At 45.8% G+C, this 22,338-nt stretch overlaps 1 protein-coding gene and 1 long non-coding RNA gene across 2 annotated transcripts in view; one reads left to right on the top strand and one right to left on the bottom strand.

The window, feature by feature from the left end:
* Window positions 1-17,302, top strand: part of MYO10 (myosin X) — a 274,244-nt gene extending 256,942 nt beyond the window's left edge. The window contains exons 31-41 of the mRNA XM_033178828.1: window positions 923-1,065; window positions 1,424-1,618; window positions 2,811-2,968; window positions 6,229-6,352; window positions 7,225-7,522; window positions 8,770-8,977; window positions 9,830-9,966; window positions 11,120-11,240; window positions 11,670-12,122; window positions 13,883-14,074; window positions 15,837-17,302. Of these exons, the coding sequence (XP_033034719.1) occupies window positions 923-1,065; window positions 1,424-1,618; window positions 2,811-2,968; window positions 6,229-6,352; window positions 7,225-7,522; window positions 8,770-8,977; window positions 9,830-9,966; window positions 11,120-11,240; window positions 11,670-12,122; window positions 13,883-14,074; window positions 15,837-15,938 (2,131 nt within the window). The 3' untranslated portion in view covers window positions 15,939-17,302. The remainder of the gene's footprint in view (window positions 1-922; window positions 1,066-1,423; window positions 1,619-2,810; window positions 2,969-6,228; window positions 6,353-7,224; window positions 7,523-8,769; window positions 8,978-9,829; window positions 9,967-11,119; window positions 11,241-11,669; window positions 12,123-13,882; window positions 14,075-15,836) is intronic.
* The window catches only part of LOC117064776, a 67,398-nt gene that overhangs the window by 1,661 nt on the left and 43,399 nt on the right, over window positions 1-22,338 (bottom strand). The window contains exon 2 of the long non-coding RNA XR_004429668.1: window positions 629-2,424. This is a non-coding gene — a long non-coding RNA (uncharacterized LOC117064776). The remainder of the gene's footprint in view (window positions 1-628; window positions 2,425-22,338) is intronic.

Raw genomic sequence — 22,338 nt, 5'->3', positions numbered from 1 at the left:
GGGCCTGTGAGAGAGGTTCAGGGCATTTCCAGACAAAAAGAGGTGAGGGAGAAAGTAAATTTCCATGATCACGTTATCCATGACTAGGAAATGCACCCTTGTTAGATCACTTTGATTTTTGTTGTTTTTCTTTTTTTTTTTTTTGAGACGGAGTCTCGCTGTCCCCCAGGCTGGAGTGCTGTGGCCGGATCTCAGCTCACTGCAAAGCTCCGCCTCCCGGGTTTACGCCATTCTCCTGTCTCAGCCCCCCGAGTAGCTGGGACTACAGGCGCCGCCATCTCGCCCGGCTAGTTTTTTGTATTTTTAGTAGAGACGGGGGTTTCACCGTGTTAGCCAGGATGGTCTCGATCTCCTGACCTCGTGATCCGCCCGTCTCGGCCTCCCAAAGTGCTGGGATTACAGGCTTGAGCCACCGCACCCGGCCTAGATCACTTTGAAAACACAGACCCAGGTGGCTTTTTCTACAAAGCGTAATCAAGCATTTAAGATGTTCCACCTACACCTATTTACTGATCCTCTTTTATTGCTGGTGTCTGACATTTCATTACCAAGCCACAGAAATATTACCCAAGGCAGGAAAAAATTGACTTTGGAGAGGCATCAAAAAAAAATTTTCCCTTGTGGTCACCTTATTTAGCCTTCCCGGAACTGAGTTTCATCTGGAAAGTTTTGCATGAAGAAATGTTTTCCCTTCCAGGACCTTCAGAATGAATGTGTCGTTCCAAGTTTAAAGGTTAATGATGCGTACAAGAAATTCTGCAGAAATGAGCAAGGTTTGCCTTAATAAAAACATGAATAAGCCTAGCAGTGTATATCCCGTGACCCAGAAGGCAGGAAGGAAGGCACTGAGTCTCGGTTCACACAGAGGTGATGCTGACGGTAGAGCTAAGGGGTCTTGTTTCCTTCTCACCTTGTCGCTCAGACCCAACTCGTTTGTGATCATCACGGCCAACCGGGTGCTGCACTGCAACGCCGACACGCCGGAGGAGATGCACCACTGGATAACCCTGCTGCAGAGGTCCAAAGGGGACACCAGAGTGGAGGGCCAGGAATTCATCGTGAGAGGTGACTGCCTGCCCTGCTTCCTTGGTCTGTTTAACAAGCTCCCCTTTCCATTTACATACAGATATCTGCAGCATTTTCATTTTGAGCTGCTTTTCCCATTTTGACTGTTGGAGATTTTTTAAGTGATTTTTAATTTGTGACATTATAAATTGTTTCTAGAGGATTGTGTTTTTGTTGCTAGTTGTGATTTTGTGCTTTTCTTTCACGTAGTTCCATTTACATCGAGTTGGGGTGACCGTGGTCTTTTTCTGGCAAGTAGCTAGAAACCCATCCATATGTTGGCGTTACGTGGATGATGGTATGGTCTTTGGGGTTTCTCCTCGTAGATTTTCATTTACACTTTCATCTTTGTTTCCAGGATGGTTGCACAAAGAGGTGAAGAACAGTCCAAAGATGTCTTCACTGAAACTGAAGAAACGATGGTTTGTACTCACCCACAATTCCCTGGATTACTACAAGAGCTCAGAGAAGAATGCGCTGAAACTGGGGACCCTGGTCCTCAACAGCCTCTGCTCTGTCGTCCCCCCAGATGAGAAGATATTCAAAGAGACAGGTAACCAGGCCAGCTGCCCGAACCCTGAGCATCAGATCTTCAAGTCTGGGCTTGCTCCAGGCAAGGAATAAGATTCCTTCCTAGTGGGTACTTTATTTCCCCCCAAAGAAGGTGTCTTCTTGGTGTATCTTCTAAGCCTGTCTGGGGTTAGCTATGTGACCACTTCGTGTTTAAGCCATGCTAGAGGTCTTGATTCATGGAGTGGTAGGAAGACTCTTGCAAGGACAAGAAAATGTCAACAGATGCAGGGCATCGTACGGGAAGCTTTGTTTTCATATACTCTGTTTTCATCCTTTTAATTTTTATTCTTAGTATTTTTGAGACAGGGTCTCACACTGTTGCCCAGGCTGTAGTGCAGTGGTGCGATCATGGTTCACTACAGCCTTCCAAGGCTGAAGCAATCCTCCCACCTCAGCCTCCCGAGGAGTAGCTAGGACTCCAGGCACGCACCATCGCACCGGGCTAATTTTATACTTTCGGTGGAGGTTTTGTCATGTGGGCCAGGCTGTTTTCCATCATTGTACGATGAGCGTCCTATACAACCTGTAAAAGATAAATCCTGACTGGCCATGAACTTAGCCTAGTAGCATAGAAAGCACACATGTAAATTAGAGGATTTCTTTTAATTTTTGTAGTATTATAAAAGTGTTTCCAGAAGATGGTTTAGTTTGATGTTGCTGGTCGTGATCTTGTGCTTCTGTTTAACATAGTTGTTCCATTCGCGTCAGATTTGGGTGATAGTTCGGACAGTTTGCCTCTGAACTCACACACTGCCAGGCACAAGTGCTGTCTTCTGAAGGGAGAGGCTAAGGAAAGGAAAGGAAGAAATAGGAAGGAAAGTCTGAAATCGGAGAGAGTTTTCACTCCTGTTCCAGAGCCCAGAAAGAGACATTAACTTACCCTTTTCCCTTCCAGAGCCAGTTATCATTTATCTTCATATATTTAATGATGGGTTTATTGTTCTAATATTCATCTCCCCGTCTCAGCTGTAAATGTCACAGTGCAAGAGATACTGTTTTTTCTTCATCTCTAGATACCTAGTGCCGGGCAGGACAGGGCATATGTAGGAATTCAGCCAGTGTCTATTGAATTGAATAATTAAAGGGACTGAGGTCAGAGAGGACACAGGCATTGTCCTGTGTCCCCGAGGCTGGCGTTGACATGCGTGTGCTGAGCACCCCTGCCATTGCAGGCTACTGGAACGTCACCGTGTACGGGCGCAAGCACTGTTACCGGCTCTACACCAAGCTGCTCAATGAGGCCACCCGGTGGTCCAGTGCCATTCAAAACGTGACCGACACCAAGGCCCCGATCGACACCCCCACCCAGCAGCTGATTCAAGACATCAAGGTAAGATAAGCCCATCAAGGTGGGTGATTACAGCTCAGAGATTCTACCCTTAGAGCACCAAGACCTCAGCATTAGTGAAGCTCAGTTTTTATTCTGTAATCAAAACTAGTGCTTGGCTGGCCGGCACGGTAGCTCACGCCTGTAATTCTGGCACTTTGGAAGGCTGAGGCAGGTAGATCACTTGAGGTCAGGAGTTCGAGACCAACCTGGCTAACATGGTGAAATCGTGTCTCTACTAAAAATACAAAAATTAGCCAGGTGTTAGTGACACATTCCTGTAATCCCAGCTACACAGGAGGCTGAGCCAGGAGACTTGCTTGAACCTCGGAGACTGAGGTTGCAGTTGAGCAGAGATGATTCCACTGTACTCCAGCCTGGGTGACAGAGGGAGACTCCGTCTCAGAAACACAAAACAAAAATCTAGCACTTGGTCAACTTTGTGTTTGAGGACCCTGCTTTCAGGAATCTAAATGAGAAATTTTAGACCAAAAGTGTTTTGTCTCTAAGGCAGTGTTTGATGTTTCCTAACACTTCCCTAGTGTTGAGTCCCCGATCCCACCTGCTGGGCTCTGTGGGCAGAAGGACGAGGTCTGCAGTTTGCCCTGTGGGACTCCGTGCCCATGGGGATGTGGTGACCTGCGTGGGGGACCACGTGCCTTGTGTCAGGTTTCACCTCAGCCTCAGTTGGGGACCTTCTAGGAGTAACCTGCTAGTTCCACTGTCACTGTACAGTTTCCAGACCACACAAGTGAGTTCCCAAGGAGCCCTGGGTGGTCGAGAGGAACAATTGGCATCCCTCTCGGACACATGCAAACTCCCAGAAGCTCCCGAGTCTCTAGACGGACACTGAGCGTGTTAAATTATAAATTCCTGTTTATAAGTAAGTGTAGTGGCTCAGTAAATGTATGTGAGCTGAAGGAATGAATGGTTGCATGGCAGCCCTGAGCGGGGATTCGTACCCTCACTTTCCAGAAATGGAATGCTGACGGGGAATGTTCTGGTTGCATTGCCCATGTAGCTGGTCAGTCCCAGGTGCAGAACCAAGTCAAGGGAGACTGCTGGCCCTCCAAGCAGTCCTGCAGGCAGATTCCCAGGACAAAGGACAGAGGTGGGGCTGTGACAGAGAAGAAGGTGCTAGAATGATGGTGAGGCAGGTAGTTAACTGAAGGACAGCAAAGGAAATTAGCTAACCAGATCCAAGAGGGAACTCAGCTTTTGTGGAGGTGGGAGAGGATCTAATCCATCAGTGGTGGATAATTTTCCATCAGAATCAAATTGGTCTCCTGATTCCAAAGTGTTATGTTCTCTGGGTGTTCGGAACCAGATTCCGGCAAGCCAGTTGTTTTTTGTTTTTTGTTTGTCCATGAAATTGTTTGAATCAATTTGAATTTAGACATTAAAAGAGTAAATATAATTTTTCAAATACAAAGCTATGCTTCTTAAGAAATGAGTCAGGTTACCCTAAATCAGTCCATAGAAATTATTTAAGTAAATAAAGTTTTTGTGCCCTTCAATTGGGTATTACTGAAAAAGTTTTACAGTGGAAATGAAATTACCATGATAGAATGATTCATTACCTCTCCTCTAACTTTTCTGTTTATTTAAGGTTCTAAAAGTAACTTTGTTTCTTTTTTTTTTTTTTTTGAGACAGAGTCTTGCTCTGTCGCCCGGGCTGGAGTGCAGTGGCCGGATCTCAGCTCACTGCAAGGTCCGCCTCCCGGGTTTACGCCATTCTCCTGCCTCAGCCTCCTGAGTAGCTGGGACTACAGGTGCCCGCCACCTCGCCCGGCTAGTTTTTTGTATTTTTTAGTAGAGACGGGGTTTCACAGTGTTAGCCAGGATGGTCTCGATCTCCTGACCTCGTGATCCGCCCGTCTCGGCCTCCCAAAGTGCTAGGATTATAGGCTTGAGGCACCGTGCCGGCCAACTTTGTTTTTTTCATATCCCAGATGAACATTTTAGGAGCATAAGTACATGATGATGAAATTCCGTGAGAGATTTTCTTACGTTTCAAGGGTGGAAGGGCGGGCAGGCACGTGGAAGGACAGTCTCCCCAAGAATATATTAATGTGTGTAGTTTTCAGGTATAGAGAGAATAGAAAACAGCAATTCAAGAACTAGCAAAATGTGCTTATGAAATGAACTGTAGATAAAAACAACATGATTTAGCCACTGATGGCTAAAGCAATAAAAGAAGATCAGATTAATGATTTTGCTCTTCTGTTTTTTATAGAGACAGGGCCTCGCTATGTTGCCCAGGCTGGTCTCGAACTCCTGGGCCCAACTGATCCTCCTGCCTTAGGCTCTCAAAATGCACAGGCATGAGCCACTGTGCCCAGCCTAGATTAAACTTTTCTTTTTTTTTTTGAGATGGAGTCTCACTCTGTTAGCCAGGCTGGAGTGCCATGGCGCGATCTTGGCTCACTGCAACCTCCGCCTCCCGGGTTCAAGCAATTATCCTGCCTCAGCCTCCTGAGTAGCTGGGATTACAGGTGCCTGCCACCACGCCCAGCGAATTTTCGTATTTTTAGTGGAGACAAGGTTTCACCATGTTAGTCAGGCTGGTCTCAAAACTCCTGACCTCATGATCCACCTGCATCAGTCTCCGAAAGTGCTGGGATTACGGGTGTGAGCCACCGCGCCGTGCCGAGATGAAATTTTTTAAGTGTATGTAATCTCCAGGGGAGAAAATTTAAAATCACATGGGGAAATACATGCGTGAGAAACTAAGAAATGAGCTGTAGGCCAGGCACAGTGGCTCACGCTTGTAATCCCAGCACTTGGGGAGGCAGAGGCGGGCGGATCACGAGGTCAGGAGATCGCGACCATCCTGGCTAACACGGTGAAACTCTGTCTCTACCAAAAATACAAAAAATTAGCCGGGCGTGGTGGCAGGCACCTTTAGTCCCAGCTACTAGGGAGGCTGAGGCAGGAGAATGGCATGAACCCGGGAGGTGGAGCTTGCAGTGAGCCCAGACCGGGCCACTGCACTCCAGCCCGGGTGACAGAGCGAGACTCCATCTCAAAAAAAAAAAAAAGAAATGAGCTATAAGAATGTATTTTTGTGACTTGTCTTCAAACACAGATTATGAGTATCTTCGTGCATGAAATCACCTAACACTGGATTTCCACCATCTTTGTCCTACTAGGTTTATGGATGTTTGAGACTCTTGAAAAATATTTATATGTAGGAAAATACAGTTGATTTTGTTCCTTTAGGTACAGGTTTCTTACAATAAGCTTGCTTGCTTTATTTTTAGGAGAACTGCCTGAACTCGGATGTGGTGGAACAGATTTACAAGCGGAACCCGATCCTTCGATACACCCATCACCCCTTGCACTCTCCACTCCTGCCCCTTCCGTACGGGGACATAAATCTCAACTGTAAGTCCAAAGTTCCACCCCGACTCCTCAGAGACCATGATTCCACTTGCCCTGCTAGCTCTTTAGCTTAACACAGTAGCATTTGTTTTTAGCTCAAAGACCTCTTATTCATCATGACTTGGAAGGAAAAGATGAAATATACTTAGATTTATTACTAAAGCAAGACTTCTAGAGTGTGGTAGTAGTAATGGTAAGATTGATTGCTGTAGTAAAAGAAGAGATTTAAAGGAGTCAGAAAATGCCAGCTCTCCTCATGAACTGAGAGTAGCTAGCCTTTTTTTGTTTGTTGAGACAGAGTCTTACTATGTCACCCAGGCTGGGGTGCGGTGGTGCAATCTCGGTTCATTGCAACCTCTGTCTCCCAGGTTTAAGTCATTCTCCTGCCTCAGCCTCCCAAGTAGCTGGGATTACAGGCGCCCGCCACCACATCCAGCTAATTTTTGTATTTTTAATAGAGACAGGGTTTCGCCATATTGCCCAGGCTGGTCTTGAACTCTTGGCCTGAAGTGACCCGCCTGCCTCAGCCTCCCAAAGTGCTGAGATTACAGGTGTGAGCCATTGCACCTGGCCAAGTAGCCAGACACCAGAGCCTAAGCAATCTTGCATTCCAAAAAAGGATTTTGTTCAGCAACAGATTACCTTTTAAGTAAGCATTTTATGTGGTAAGAAGTTCAATTAGATAACAAAACAGTGTCACCTTATCCACCTCTGTGCTTTTAGATCTGTGTTCAGCTGACTGAGATGTATAGGGAGTGTGGTGGGCATTGCATCCGTCCTCCTCATTTATTCCTGTCTTCACTACTGCTCCGATTGTACTCACGCCCTATTCTGAACCCCTCGGGTGACTTCTGTGTTTGTTTTGCTTGTCATAGTGCTTAAAGACAAAGGCTATACCACCCTTCAGGATGAGGCCATCAAGATATTCAATTCCCTGCAGCAACTGGAGTCCATGTCTGACCCGATTCCAATAATCCAGGGCATCCTACAGACAGGGCATGACCTGCGGCCTCTGCGGGACGAGCTGTACTGCCAGCTCATCAAACAGACCAACAAAGTGCCCCACCCTGGCAGTGTGGGCAACCTGTACAGCTGGCAGATCCTGACATGCCTGAGCTGCACCTTCCTGCCGAGTCGAGGGATTCTCAAGTATCTCAAGTTCCATCTGAAAAGGTAAATAAAGCCTGTGGGCATGGGAGATGAGCTGGGCAGAGCTGCTCATGCAGGTGGGACACTGGGTCCTCGTTCAGATAAAGAGGCTCTTGAGCAGAAGGCACCTCTAATAGGACAGGGACCTCTAGGTCAGACTCGTGGGTTGCCTGAGCAAGCTTACAGAATGCTGCCATCCTTTTTCTTTTTAAGCCACACAAGGTTATTTCAGGGACCAAGTCACCTTGGGTGTAATGTCCTAATGTATAGGAGATTGGATCAATCCATTAATTACCACTACTCTATATTTAAAAAAAAAAAAAAAACTTGGATATTTGTTCCAGATCAAAGAGGTAGAAACAATCTGATAGAGATTTTGATTAGCTATAGAAAAAGAAATTTCTTTTGTTTTTTGAGTTTTGCTCTTGTTGCCCAGGCTAGAGTGCAATGGCGTGATCTCAGTCACTGCAGCCTCCGCCTCCTGGGTCCAAGCGATTCTCCTGCCTCAGCCTCCCAAGTATCTGAGATTATAGGCACCTGCCACAATGCCTGGCTAATTTTTTTGTATTTTTAGTAGAGACAGGGTTTCACTATGTTGGCTGGGCTGGTCTCCAACTGCTGACCTCAGGTGATCCACCCACCTCTGACTCCCAAAGTGCTGGGATTACAGGTGTGAGCCACGGCATCTGGCCAAGAATTTTTTTTTTTTTTTGAGACGGAGTCTCGCTCTGTCACCCAAGCTGGAGTGCAGTGGCCAGATCTCAGCTCACTGCAAGCTCTGCCTCCCGGGTTCCCGCCATTCTCCTGCCTGAGCCTCCCGAGTAGCTGGGACTACAGGTGCCCACCACCTCGCCCGGCTAGTTTTTTGTATTTTTTAGTAGAGACGGGGTTTCACCGTGTTAGCCAGGATGGTCTCGATCTCCTGACCTTGTGATCCGCCCGCCTCGGCCTCCCAAAGTGCTGGGATTACAGGCTTGAGCCACCGCGCCCGGCCAAGAATTTTCATATGATAGTATGAGGCATGACTCTTTCAAGTATTAACAATACTGCAAAGGTGAGTTGGCAGCACAGGTGCTCCCGCTGAGACATTCGCTCTTTAGGGGTTTTTTGTATTTAAATTGAACTGCACAGAATGAAGCGGGCCCTTGCCAAGAAGTCACTGGTGCTTGCTCCATTCACCAGTGGGGGACCATTCACCGCTTTGGTCTACAGAACCTTGACACAGCCCAGTTCCCAGCAGCCTAAAAATTAAGTTAGTGTTTGTCTCCTAGGATACGGGAACAGTTTCCAGGAACTGAGATGGAAAAATACGCTCTCTTCACTTACGAATCTCTTAAGAAAACCAAATGCCGAGAGTTTGTGCCTTCCCGAGATGAAATAGAAGCTCTGATCCACAGGCAGGAAATGACATCCACGGTCTATTGCCATGGTGGAGGCTCCTGCAAGATCACCATCAACTCCCACACCACCGCTGGGGAGGTGAGGAGAGGCGGCGGCTGCTTGTTCTGTTAGATGCCTTGCTGCAGATACACCCGGGTCAGCAACATCGTGTAGCGTTAGGGCAGCTGTCCTGCATAGTTGCAATTTGCTTAGTACAGCTGCTCAATACTAAGGAAATGCATGTAACCCACAAGCAACCACATGAATATAGAGATAAAAATAAGATGAGTGGAATCACAGAGATATACTCAAAGTACGTGAGACACAATCTTGCTAATCTGAGAAGCAGCTGAATGTCTAGCAGAGCTGCAGACCTGGTGCAGGTCCAGCCACTTTGATGAGGGTTTGTTGCAGTGCTTCTGCAACAAAGTGTTTCTGTTTGCCACATGACTAGCTAGATGAATATCAGATGAACACATTTTCTTATTTAAATTTGAACTTACTATTATAAAACTAATTGGCCAAAAGGGTAATCCAGTAACCACCCCCGACCCCACCCCCCAAGGCTTCCTGTGTAAAAAAAAAACATCATCTGGAGTCTCTGTTGTTCCTTCGAGTTCATAAATGCATCAGATAAAAGACAGGACTGCAGCTTTTCACCCACTTTTCCGGTTAATATAGGTTTGCAAGAAATCAGCCCAGCATCTGCCTCTACCAATGGGCAAAATACCCTGGGTTCTTTTTGGCAAGAAAGAGATAAACCTGATTTCCAGAGAACAAGGGAAAATGGTACTTTTGAAATTCTGGGATGACCACATGGGTAACATAAGGAAGCTGCTTGGAGACGCCCTTGTGCCGGCAGCTCCCTCTGGGATCTGGTGATGGCACCTCTGGGAACATGTGCTGGGGCCGCAGCCTGTGGAACTGAAGTCCTCCTGGTGTGTCTTCCAGGTGGTGGAGAAGCTGATCCGAGGCCTCGCCATGGAGGACAGCAGGAACATGTTTGCTTTGTTTGAATACAACGGCCACGTCGACAAAGCCATTGAAAGTCGAACCGTTGTAGCTGATGTCTTAGCAAAGTTTGAAAAGTAAGTTCCTTTTCCCTACTGTGTCAGAAGAGCAAATACGAGAAATTACAGAGCAGGGTTGGGGGTTTGAAGTTCCATTCCGTTTTTGGCTTCACGGTGTATTGGAGTTAGTTTTATTTTACCTGGGTTGATGCCTGTTTAAGTTTGCATATCTGCTATTTTTCTCGATTCCTAGATAAAGCTATGGCCTTACATGATATAACTTGTCAGTGGTTTTTTACCCCATTCATTTTCTCAGTTCCATGTTGGACCTGTCTGGGTATTTCTTGATTTTTTAGGTTTCCAGTTGTCATTAGCTTTGAAATTGGGCTGATGGACTGAAGTCAACTTATAAACTCTTTAAACTATGTTTTATATCTACAACATACAATGGACCTACGGTTTTTGGTTTTTTTTTTTTTTTTTGAGACGGAGTCTTGCTCTGTCGCCCAGGCTGAAGTGCAGTGGCACAACCTTGGCTCACTGCAACCTCTGCCTCCTGGGTTCAAGCAATTCTCCTGCCTCAGCCTCCCGAGTAGCTGAGATTCTGGGCACGTACCACCACGCCCAGCTAATTTTTGTATTTTTAGTAGAGATGGGGTTTGGCCATGTTGGCCAGGCTAGTCCCAAACTCCTGACCTCAGGTGATCTGCCCACCTGGGCCTCCCAAAGTGCTGGGATTTCAGGGGTGAGCCACCGCATCCAGCCTATAATAGACCTACGATATTTGATCTGTGACTTCATATTCTCTAAGTAGCATGGAAGGTATTCCTGCTTAGTATAAACATAGCCCTCATACAAGAATATTCACATCAGGTTTTATAAATGTTCTCATAATGTATCTGGGGCTTGGTAAAGGTAATAAACAGGCTTTTGTTTCTTTTCTTCCCGTGGACTCAGCATAATGCTTTGCTGGTACTAATTCGAATGCAGCTCTCAGAAAACACTTGTTAGCTGGTTTAACCAGAGGCTGCCTGCTTGTTTTCTTAAAGCAAAATTAGCGTGAAAATACATTTTTTCACTCTATTTCTCTGTCCCCATCTCTATCCACTGTTATCTGGGCCTGGACAGAATGTCTGTGTCCTTAGAATACACCATGTAAAGTCAGCTCCCTGCGGGTCACTGAAGGCCCCTCTCGTTCATTTTCTGAGCCTCTCTTGACTCCTCTCTGTAGGCTGGCTGCCGCATCCGAGGTGGGGGACCTGCCATGGAAATTCTACTTCAAACTTTACTGCTTCCTGGACACAGACAACGTGCCGAAAGACAGTGTGGAATTTGCATTTATGTTTGAACAGGTAAAAGGAATAGTTAGAAACAGATTTCTTTGCAGGCAAGCAAGGGTAAAACCAGTTAATACTTAGCCTTGTAAGTTAACTGGTACCTTAGAAATGAGGCACACCTGTAGATTTCCCAGCAAAGACAAGGCCCAGCTGCTCTTTCATTCGTTTGTAGAATGAAACCTGCTACACATTTCATTTGAACCACCATTCCAGTTGACAGGAGACCGTAAGGAATAAAATATATGACGTGTGTTAGATGGTATCTGTGCTAGGTAGAAAATTAAATTTAAAGCAATGAGCAGGGGTGAGGGTGCAGTTTTAACCAGGGCAGTCAGGGAAGGTGTGTGTGAGAGAAACCCTGATGAAATGAGGGAGGAAGCGTTGTGGGCATCCCATGGCACGGCAGTGCATTGACCAGAAAGCTGTTGACTTGTCTCCTTTCAGGCCCACGAGGCGGTTATCCATGGCCACCATCCAGCCCCAGAAGAAAACCTCCAGGTTCTTGCTGCCCTGCGACTCCAGTATCTGCAGGGGGATTATACTCTGCACGCTGCCATCCCACCTCTCGAAGAGGTTTATTCCCTGCAGAGACTCAAGACCCGCATCAGCCAGTCAACCAAAACCTTCACCCCTTGTGAGCGGCTGGAGAAGAGGCGGACGAGCTTCCTGGAGGGGACCCTGAGGCGGAGCTTCCGGACAGGGTCCGTGGTCCGCCAGAAGGTGGAGGAGGAGCAGATGCTGGACATGTGGATTAAGGAAGAGGTCTCCTCTGCTCGAGCCAGTATCATTGACAAGTGGAAGAAATTTCAGGGAATGAACCAGGAACAGGCCATGGCCAAGTACATGGCCTTGATCAAGGAGTGGCCTGGCTATGGCTCGACGCTGTTTGACGTGGAGGTGAGAAGTGGCTGCTGTGTGTCGGGGTGGGCAGGGTGCTGGCATCTGAGAACATGGATCACGGCCAAGTTCATATGGAGAGAAGACAAAATGGAGCACTTTGCTCTCTCAACCTTTTATTCGAGCCCCTCAAATTGTACCATTAACACTTCCCTTCTCACAGTTTCTCCTCTCCTTTGTAGTAAATGCATCTGTAATATTAGGAATGAATGCAAAATTAAGACGTCATCTATTCTTTTACTACCCTTCCTTAGGGAAGCTATAGATCTAATTTTTTAAACGCTGATAAAAATCTACATTTTAAAAAATGTATAGCTATATATACAAATTAGAAACTGTGGATATGCTTGCGTTTTACTTTTTTGTTTTTTCTTTACAACCCTGTGTTGGAAAGAATGTCTGTTTGATAATGGAATTTAGCCACTAGCATCAACCCAGTACTGATTTTTTTTTTTTTTAAGTAGACCACTTATTGAAAAGCAGTCTTACTAATGGTATAGATGAGAGTTTGGCAAACTGGTCTGTGGGTCAGATCTTGCCTGCCTCCTTTTTTCTAATGTTTTATTGGAACACAGCCAAGCTCATTCCTTTAGATACATTCTCTGGCTGTTTTTGTGCAGAGTTGAGTAGTTGTGACAGAGACCACGTGATCCACCAAGTCTAAAAATCTTTCCTGTGTGGCCCTTAACTGATACGTTTGGCAGCTCCTGGTCTAAATTAGCTTCCTTTTTTTTTCTTTGATGATCGCAGTAATTCTGCCTGTTATCCGATGACTTTAAATTGAGGGTCTGTAAAAATCTAAATATTGATTGTGTATTCTAGGATCCATTAATGGCTTTTCACTGGGTGATGTTTTTCGTTTGGTTGGTTGGTTGGTTCAATGAAGTTTGAAGTATAAAAAAATCAGGTGCTTTCTAACAAAGCCATGATTCCACTTTTCCCTGACAAGGAATAGGTAATAATAGCAGTTAAACTCTTGGCTTCCTGCAAAATGTGAGCTGTGGATTAGCATAGAAAGCTACTGGCTTTTGCATGGAGAATGCAGAGAATATCTGGTTATTAGGGATACAAACTAGGGACTCTTTTCAGTGTCCCCAATTTATAGCCCTCCTGCTTGTCCAGGTTTGGATCAGCCCTGTGTTGTTAGCTCCTACATATGGGCTGTTATTTTCTTCCACCAATCTGTACAGGAAAGCGTACAGTTAAACCAAAACCAGTCAAGACCCTGTTCCCACTCTGCATATGGAAGACCATTGCTGCTCCTTGTCAAGAGGAGCCAGAACTGCTCAGCATGCGTGATGTGGAGAATTTCCCTCTGTGATCCTAGATTTTGTATTTGAAGACTAACCATCCACAAAGAGAATTGGAGGCAGAACTGGAGATATTAAAGAGTCGACTTGTCTTGAGGAGGGGAGCTTCCTTTAGTCCCCAGGCCAGCATGTGCATTACCAGGCCACTTCCATGTGGCTAAACCAAACAGCTAGTAGAATAATGCCAAGAAGTGGAAAGTCAAAGCAAGATGTTAGACCCTGCCAGTTAGTGAGCTCTTCCCAAATGCATGAGATTAACTCGTTAGAAATCAATCAAGATAGCCAGAGAGGTGCCGTTTCTCATATTTCATGCCCCTCCATGCATGCACGCACATCGAATATATTTAATCTTCTGTGCAGAGGACTTCACTCAAAGCCTGTCTTACGGTTTAGATGCTGTTGCCAACCATTTCATGACTTAACTCTTCTGTTGACTCTCTTGCCCACCAGTGCAAGGAAGGTGGCTTCCCTCAGGAACTCTGGTTGGGTGTCAGTGCGGACGCTGTCTCCGTCTACAAGCGTGGGGAGGGAAGGCCACTGGAAGTCTTCCAGTATGAACACATCCTCTCTTTTGGGGCACCCCTGGCGAATACGTACAAGATCGTGGTCGATGAGAGGGAGCTGCTTTTTGAAACCAGTGAGGTAAGAGGCAAAAGCAAGTTCATCTTTTTATTCATGGTCTTGACAAGACAGAAAAACAAGACCCTATTTCCTCATGCCTTTGACCAGGTCATTTTCTTTGAATATTTTTCTTTAAAATATGAAAATACAGCCGGGCGCGGTGGCTCATGCCTGTAATCCCAGCACTTTGGGAGGCCAAGGTGGGCGGATCACAAGGTTAGGAGATCAAGACCATCCTGGGCAACATGGTGAAACCCCGTCTCTACTAAAAATGCAAAAATTAGCTGGGTGTGGTGGTGGGTGCCTGTAGTCTCAGCTACTCGGGAGGCTGAGGCAGAAGAATCGCTTGAACCTGGGCAGCAGAGGTTGTAGTGAGCCAAGATTGTACCAGTGCACTCCAGCCCAGGTGACAGAGCGAGACTCCGTCTCAAAAAAAAAACCGAAAATACAGTGTTGTGGTCCCTTCCCAGCTGCTGGTTCCCTGCAGGCTAAAATCTGAGAACCCCATATTTCTTCCGTATGCTTTTACAACAGAGGAATTTGGTTCCATTGTGTCACGAAGTCTTACCCTTGGAGGAAGGGAAGAGAAAGGGAAGTGACATAGATGTCCATGAAAAAGTATATTCTTTGCAACAAAACCTTATGAAAATTAGTTAACAATTATGGCAGTGTCAGAGCTGTGAGACTCAGTTCTGGTGGCCTCTTGAGACCGGGAGGGAGCTGGGAGCATGACCATCCTAGGTGCAGCTCATTCTAGATTGTGAAACCACACTCACTAAAAGGCCTCTAAATATATATGCTACCAGCTTCAAAGTTTAGAGAGTGTAATACAAGAAGCTTATTGAGGCTTCCACAAAGGGAACAACTAGCAATCCAATGTGGTGAGTGGAGAGGAGTCACCTGCTGCCTGGTTCGGAATGGAGAGGCGGTGAGGAGGACGTTCCAGGTGCTTGGAGGATGTGGCATTATAGGTTCCCTAGGCTGATGGGGAGACGTGCAGTGAGAGGGAAGAGGGTGGGGAGCCCTTGACTCAAGGGTCCCAGGATTTGGTGAGATCCAGTAGACAACAAGGAACCACTATGGGATCTTTGATTGTGCATGGCATAACAGTGAATTTACAGACAGTGATCTCTAGGGTGGGACTGGAAGGGAAGAGAGCAAGCAGGGAAATGGAAGCCAGTTAGGATGCCTGCACAGGGTCCAGGCCAGCTGTGAGAAGGCGTGGCAATGGGAGGGAGCTAATGGAGATCCCAGCTGGAGGAGGTGGCTGGTATGGAGCGGAAGCGGGCCTGGTGTCTGGGGAGCTGGCCATTCTCCCAGCCCCTAGGGCCTCAGTTATCTTGTTTCTTCAGCTGCATCCTAAGGAATTGACTAGAATTAGATGATCCTGTCTTTAAAGGCTGTAATTATGGACTCTGTCATTTCACATTTATTTTAAGCAGGGATAGTAATCCTAGCACTGTTGACACTGAGTAACTTCAGCTTCCTTGGGTAGCTCTGTATTTTAATGTGCAAAATCTGACAGTTTACATCAAGCCAAGTTGGCACGTTTGTGTGAAAGAACCACCAGGTGGTGCACATTGTATTTGGAAAAGCCGAGATTCCACCTCTCCCTGATGAGGAAGGTGAAAGCAGCTAAACTTCTGGCTTCCTGCAAAATGGGAGCTGTGGATTAGCACGGAATGCTATGGGAGTTGCCCAGGGAATGTCTGGTTATTAGGCAGGACCCTTTGCCTGGGGGAGACTCGTGACCATGTGCTGGTTCTGCTTCCCCCCTGGGCAGGTGGTGGATGTGGCTAAGCTCATGAAAGCCTACATCAGCATGATCGTGAAGAGGCGCTACAGCACGACACGCTCCGCCAGCAGCCAGGGCAGCTCCAGGTGAAGGCGCGACGGATCCCACCTGTCTTTGCTACCTGAATGCACCACCCTCTGGCCTCGGCTGGCTCCAGTGTGCCATGCCCAGCCGAAACACAGAGCTGCCCAGGCTTTCTGGAAGCTTCTGGTCGGAGGGAGGTGTCTCTGAGGATCCTTTTGCCTGCCGACTTCGATGATCCTGTATTAAGCTGTCAACTTTAACAGTCTGCACAGTTTCCAAAGCTTTACTACTCTTAGAGGACACATGCCTTAAAAAAGGAGGGGAGGAACCATGCTGCCACCAAAGCAGCCGGAAGTGCCTTAACTTGTGGAACCAACACTAATCGACCCTAACTGTGCTACTGAAGGAAACTGCCTTCCCCCCCTTCCCGGGGAGACTCACAGAGCGTGGAAGGGGGGCATTCTCTGTCAATGATGCGCTAACCTCCCAACCTGATTTCCCCGAATCTGAGGGAAGGTGAGGGAGTAGGGAGGGGATAGAGAGCCCGAGGGGACTGTGTGTTTAAGCTGGAGTGCTGCGGGCAGCCTTTCTCATGGAATGACATGATCAGCTTTGTTCTTTGTTTCATCTTTTAGGTGTACGTGCTTGCCTGTTCATGCATGTGTTCATAAACTCAACACTTTAATCATGGTTTCATGAGCATTAAAAAGCAAAGGGAAAAAGGATGTGCAATGGTGTACACAGTCTGTATATTTTTAATAGTGCAGAGCTATAGTCTCAATTGTTACTTTATAAGGTGGTTTTATTAACAAACCGGAATCCTGGATTTTCCTGTCTTTGCTGTATTTTGAAAAACACGTGTTGACTCCATTTTTTACATGTAGCAAAGTCTGCATCTGTGTCTGCTGTATTATAAACAGATATGCAGCCTACAAGATAACTGTATTTATAAACTACTCTTCAACAGCTGGCTCCAGTGCTGGTTTTAGAACAAGAATGAAGTCATTTTGGAGTCTTTCATGTCTAAAAGATTTAAGTTAAAGTGTTACTTGGAAGGTTAAGTTGTATCCCTCTGGATCGACTACAGGTACAACCATGTTGACTATGGGTAGAGACGCTGCATTCCAGAAATGTCTTAACATTTGAGTGAACCTTTAAAGGACCCTGACATTAAATGCTGAGGCTTTAGTTAAAATACATATTTTATCCCAAGTTTATAATGGTGGTCTGAACAAGGCACCTGTAAATAAATCAGCATTTATGACCAGAAGAAAAATAATCTGGTCTTGGACTTCTATTTTTATATGGAAAAGTTTTAAAGACTTGGGCCAGCTACGTCTACCCACACAAGAAATTTGCCTTGTCCCGTTGTGCGCAACCCTGCAAAACTGTTGGCTCACAGGTCTGACAATAAAAGATACTAGCTAACATGCTGTGTATTTCCTTTATCAGAGGAGGCTCGAAATGCCATGGAGGGGAGGCTTATTTTTGTTTTGGCTTTGTGGTGGGTTTTTTTCTTTAGAGACAAGAGTCTGTTTCCCAGGCTGGAGTACAGTGGCACGATCTCGGCTCACTGCAGCCTCTGCCTCCTGGGTTCTAGCGATCCTCCTGCCTCAGCCTCCCAAGGAGCTGGGACTACAGGCGAGTACCACCATGCCTGGCTAGGTTTTGTATTTTTACTAGTTTTGTATATTAGTAGAGATGGGGTTTCACCATGTTGGCCAGGCTGGTCTCGAACTCCTGACCTCAAGTGATCCATGTGCCTCAACCTCCCACAGTGCTGGGGATGACAGGTGTGAGCTATCGCGCCCGGCTGGCTTTTTGGTGTTAATGCTGGGGTTTCAGTGTCTGGGCTTTGTGTTTGTTGCATGGACTTGCTCACCAGGTCCAAACACAGAACTGCAGCTGTCTCCACTGCTCTTGTAGACACTGAGTGTGACTTCAAGAAAGCCAGTAGGCAAAAGAAGGGACTGATTAATGAAGTCACACACAGCTGAGGACTTGAAATGTGTTTATGTCAGACAGTCTCCTGTGTCAGCCCCAAAGGGTGCCTGATCTTGAAACTCCGGATCCTAGAACCTGCCTGCACCTCCCTGTGGAGTAGAACACACAGGTAGGCGGTTTGGTTGCCAATGTACCCAAACCACCAGACCAGGCATCTGGCATGAGCAAGCGCCACTTTCCTTGCAGACCACTGACTCCCACCTCTGCTCATGCTCACACATAGCTTCTTCCCATTCTGCAGGGATTGGGATGGAACCTGAAGCCAGGTGCTGCCTGGATCCTGTGCCCCCGACCCAGGGACCGAAGGAAGGCTGGCGAAGACTCGGATGTGTGTTGTCTTTGTTTTTTATTTTTGGCCCAGAGAGAATCTGACAGAAGTCTTCTTTCTACTGCACACCTCTCAGGCTTCCCTCTGTGACTTAATTTACTCTGGAAGGCTGTCCCCCGCCCTCAATTACAGATGGGGAAATAGGCAAGGAAAGGCATGACTCAGATAGGGGGTTACAGCAGCACTTAGTTAGAACGTAGATTGACGCATGAGCCTTTACGTGGCATAGTTGTGATTTTGTTTTCAGCCTCTTATTTAGAAATAATTACAGACCAGAGAAAGTTGTAACAGAACATACAGGGAGCCCTGTGTGCCCTTCACTCAGTTTCCCCAGTGGTGACATCTCCCATCACTGTAGAGCAGCATCACAGCTAACAAAGTACCACTGAGTTTCCCCTAGCCACAGAACCTATTCCAATTTTACTGCTTTTACGTGCACTCCTTGGTGTGTGTGATGTCAGTAGCTTTGAACAAGGTCAGTGAAGTGCAGTCGTCCCTTGGTATCCAAGGGAGATTGGTTCTAGGACCCCAGCAGGACACAAAATTCACAGATGCTCAAGTCCCTGATACACAGTGGTGTAGTATTTGCATAGAACCCGCACACATCTTTCCTTCCACTTGAAATCATCTCCAGGTTACTGATAACTAACACAACGTAATGCTGCATAAATAGTTGTTATACTGTGTGTGCGTGTGTGTTTTAAAAATTGTTTCAATTTGTTTGAGACAGGGTCTCACTCTGTCACCAGGCTAGAGTGCAGAGGCACAGTCACAGCTCATTGCAGCCTCAACCAATCCTCCCACTTCAGCCTCCCAAAGTGCTAGGATGACAGGTGTGAGCCACTGTACCCCACCAAGTTTTTTTTTTCAAATATTTTCAATCTGTGGTTGAATTCAGACCACATGGACATTGAGGGCTGACTGTAGTTTTGAATGTCTGTGTTTATTACTGAGGAAGGCATCAGCATATTTTATCATTTCAGATGCCAATCTATTATTTTTATTTTAATTTTTAATTCTTTTGAAAGCTAATATGTATAGGTGACTTGTAAAACAAAAATCTCAAATACTAGAAGTAAAATGTTACTTTTTTTCCAGCTGTAGCCCTCTACCCATTTTCTTTTCCCAGAAACAGCTATTTTTACTGTTTTATTGAATATTCTCTCAAAAACAAACTGTCCAATCATATACTCACACATATATATCCCCATCGTTTTTAATATAAACATAAATTGTAGCTTGCTTTTGTCTCAGCATAGTGTTTTAGCTCTCATCCTACATTAATACCTATAGAATTGCCTTATTCTTTTTGATGATTATATAGTACCTCAGATAGCTTTGTGGAAAAATAGGATAAGGCCATCTGTGTTAGTCCATTCTCACACTGCTATAAGGACATGCCTGAGACTGGGTAATTTATAAAGAAAAACAAGTTGAATGGACTCATCGTCTCACATGTCTGGGGAGGCCTCACAATCATGGTGGATGGCAAAAGAGGAGCAAAGGCACATCTTACATGGCAGCAGGCAAGAGAGTGTGTGCAGGTTAACCCCCCTTTATAAAACCATTAGATCTTCTGAGACTTAATATCAACGAGAACAGCATGGGAAAACCCGCCCCCATGATTCAATTATCTCACATCAGGTCCCTCCCATGACAGGTGGGGATTATGGGAGTTACAATTCAAGATGAGATTTGGGTGGGGACACAGCCAAACCATATCACCACATAAGTTCTCTGTAAAAATAGTTTCAGCCAGGCATGCTGGCTCACGCCTGTAATCCCAGCATGTTGGAAGGCCAAGGCAAGAGGATCACTTGAGCTTAGGATTTCAAGACCACCCTGGGCAACATGACAAGACCCTATCTCTACAAAAAATTAAACATTAGCCAGGTGTGGTAGTACGCATCTGTAGTCCCAGCTACTGAGGAGGCTGAGATGAGAAAAATCATTTGAGCCCAGGAGGTCAAGGCTGCAGTGAACCATGATGGTACCAGTGCATTCCAGTGTGGGTGACAAAGCGAGACCCTGTCTCCAAAAAAAAAAAAAAAAGAAAAAAATAGTTCAGAAATCTAAGAGGGCAATCTTTTTAGTTACTAAGCATTTTATTCAGGTAGTACACTAAATTGGGGTCAAAAATCTGCTATAGTAAAGTTCTGTATTGGTGTGTACTGGGTATAAAAATAAGTGCTTTAAATAATTTGAAAATCCCTACTCACCAAAAGCTTATACTATAATAGGGGACAAAACAAGTGCATAAAGCCAAATTTAGCCAGTACATTTATAACTTTTGTTTGGTTGATCAGAGAAGCATCATGATTGCTGGAAAATATTGGATCTGGATACAAGGTTTGGCATTGCTATTTTCAAAGTATGTAATCTTTTAGGGCAGGGGTCAGTGAACTAGAGTACAGAGACCAAATCTACCCTGCCACCTGTTTTTGTGAATAAAGTTTTATTGAAACAGATCTCTGTATTTGTGGATGGTTTGTCTATGTGTGCATTTGTACCACAATGGCAGAGATGAGTAGTTGCAACAGAGGCCCACCACAAAGCTAACAATATTTACTCTCTGGTTCTTCATAGAAAGAATGTGCTGACCTCTGTTGCAGGTAATTATGGTAATTATGAAAGTATAATACTTCCTTTAGAAGCAAAGCTACAGTTAGAATTTTGATTCCATGTGTGATGCAAGGAATACAGTCCCCAGTTTTGAGATAGTTGCTTTAAGTGTTTCTTACCCACTGTTTTACATGAATCTCCTCCCTCCCTGCATTTCCTTATCAGTGCAAACTGGCTCAGCATCACCTGACTTTGTATTTGATAAATCTGCAGATGAACAAAAGCTTTTCTGGGACAGATTCTATCTTCCCTCCACATGCCCCAAGATCTCGTGCCTGCTTGGAATGTTCTGGGGGCTCAATTTAGTCATAGATCACACCACCGATCTCCATAATAAACTTTAAGCAAGTTATGGAGATCAGACAAATTCACATAAAATGTGAAATGACCACACAAGGTAGCAGAGCAAGTCATGTGATTATCAGGAAGTAGTATTCCAGGTGCCAAGGCAAGTAGATTGATGTGACTGGGATGACAGGGGAGGATGCAAGGTGGAGGGGTGTGGACCTTGAGCTGGTCTTGCAATATGGCAGGACTTGGGATGGGAGAGGAAGGGATTCCTGGTGGAGAGCGCTGGGAGCACAAGCACAGGTGGGGTGTGGAGATGGGCATGGGGCAGGTGCAAGGCAGAGGTCATAAGACATACTGGGGCCCCCTTGTCCCGATCCAAAATAGTGTCTTCTTTGGTCTTCCACCCTTGCCCTCCCAACATGTGTCTATCCTATTCTCCACAGACCAGATACCTAGAGAGATCTTTAGAAAACATAAACCCACATATATTTATTTCCTATGCAAAACTATTAATATAACTTTCCATACCACTGAAACATAAATGTTTATGCCTTTAGAGCCCTATGTTTTCTTTTTTTTCCCCCAGATGGAGTCCAACTCTGTCACCCAGGAGTGCAGTGATCTCAGCTCACTGCAACCTCTGCCTCCCAGGTTCAAGTGATTCTCCTACCTCGGCCTCCCAAGTAGCTGGATTACAGGCGCCCGTCACCATAGCCGGCTAATTTTTGTATTTTTAGTAGAGACGAGGTTTCACCATGTTGGCCAGGCTAGTCTCGAACTCCTGACCTTGTGATCTGCCCACTTCGGCCTCCCAAAGTGTTGGGATTACAGGCATGAGCCACTGCACCCGGCAAGCCCTGTGTTTTCTGCCTGTGTGTGCCCCTCCAGCCTTGTCTCAAGCCTCTCTCTACCTCACTCATATTCCAGCTGGACTGGCTGTGGCTTAGCAGCATTTGTCTTGGTCATGCTTGCATTGAGTTCCCATTTTACCAGTCTCACAATTTAAAGCATTCTGCAATGATGAAGGTGATGAATGTTTCCTGGTGATGGGAGCTGTACTTTCTAAGCCCATAGAGATCTGGCCATTATGTGCTAATAAATGCTTACCAACTGATCTCTGGGGAAAACAACAACAACAACAAAAAACAAAAAACAAAACCTTGCTTCATAGAATTTGCTGATTTTCATGGTGTAAATATCCCCACTATGGCTAATTTCAGG

This window comes from Trachypithecus francoisi, unplaced genomic scaffold (genome assembly GCF_009764315.1).
Source record: "Trachypithecus francoisi isolate TF-2019V2 unplaced genomic scaffold, Tfra_2.0 Lachesis_group2, whole genome shotgun sequence".
In the NCBI taxonomy this organism is placed as follows: Eukaryota; Metazoa; Chordata; class Mammalia; order Primates; family Cercopithecidae; genus Trachypithecus; species Trachypithecus francoisi.
The sequence above is the reverse complement of the archived record's forward strand: the minus strand, read 5'-3'. Positions and strand labels throughout refer to the sequence as shown.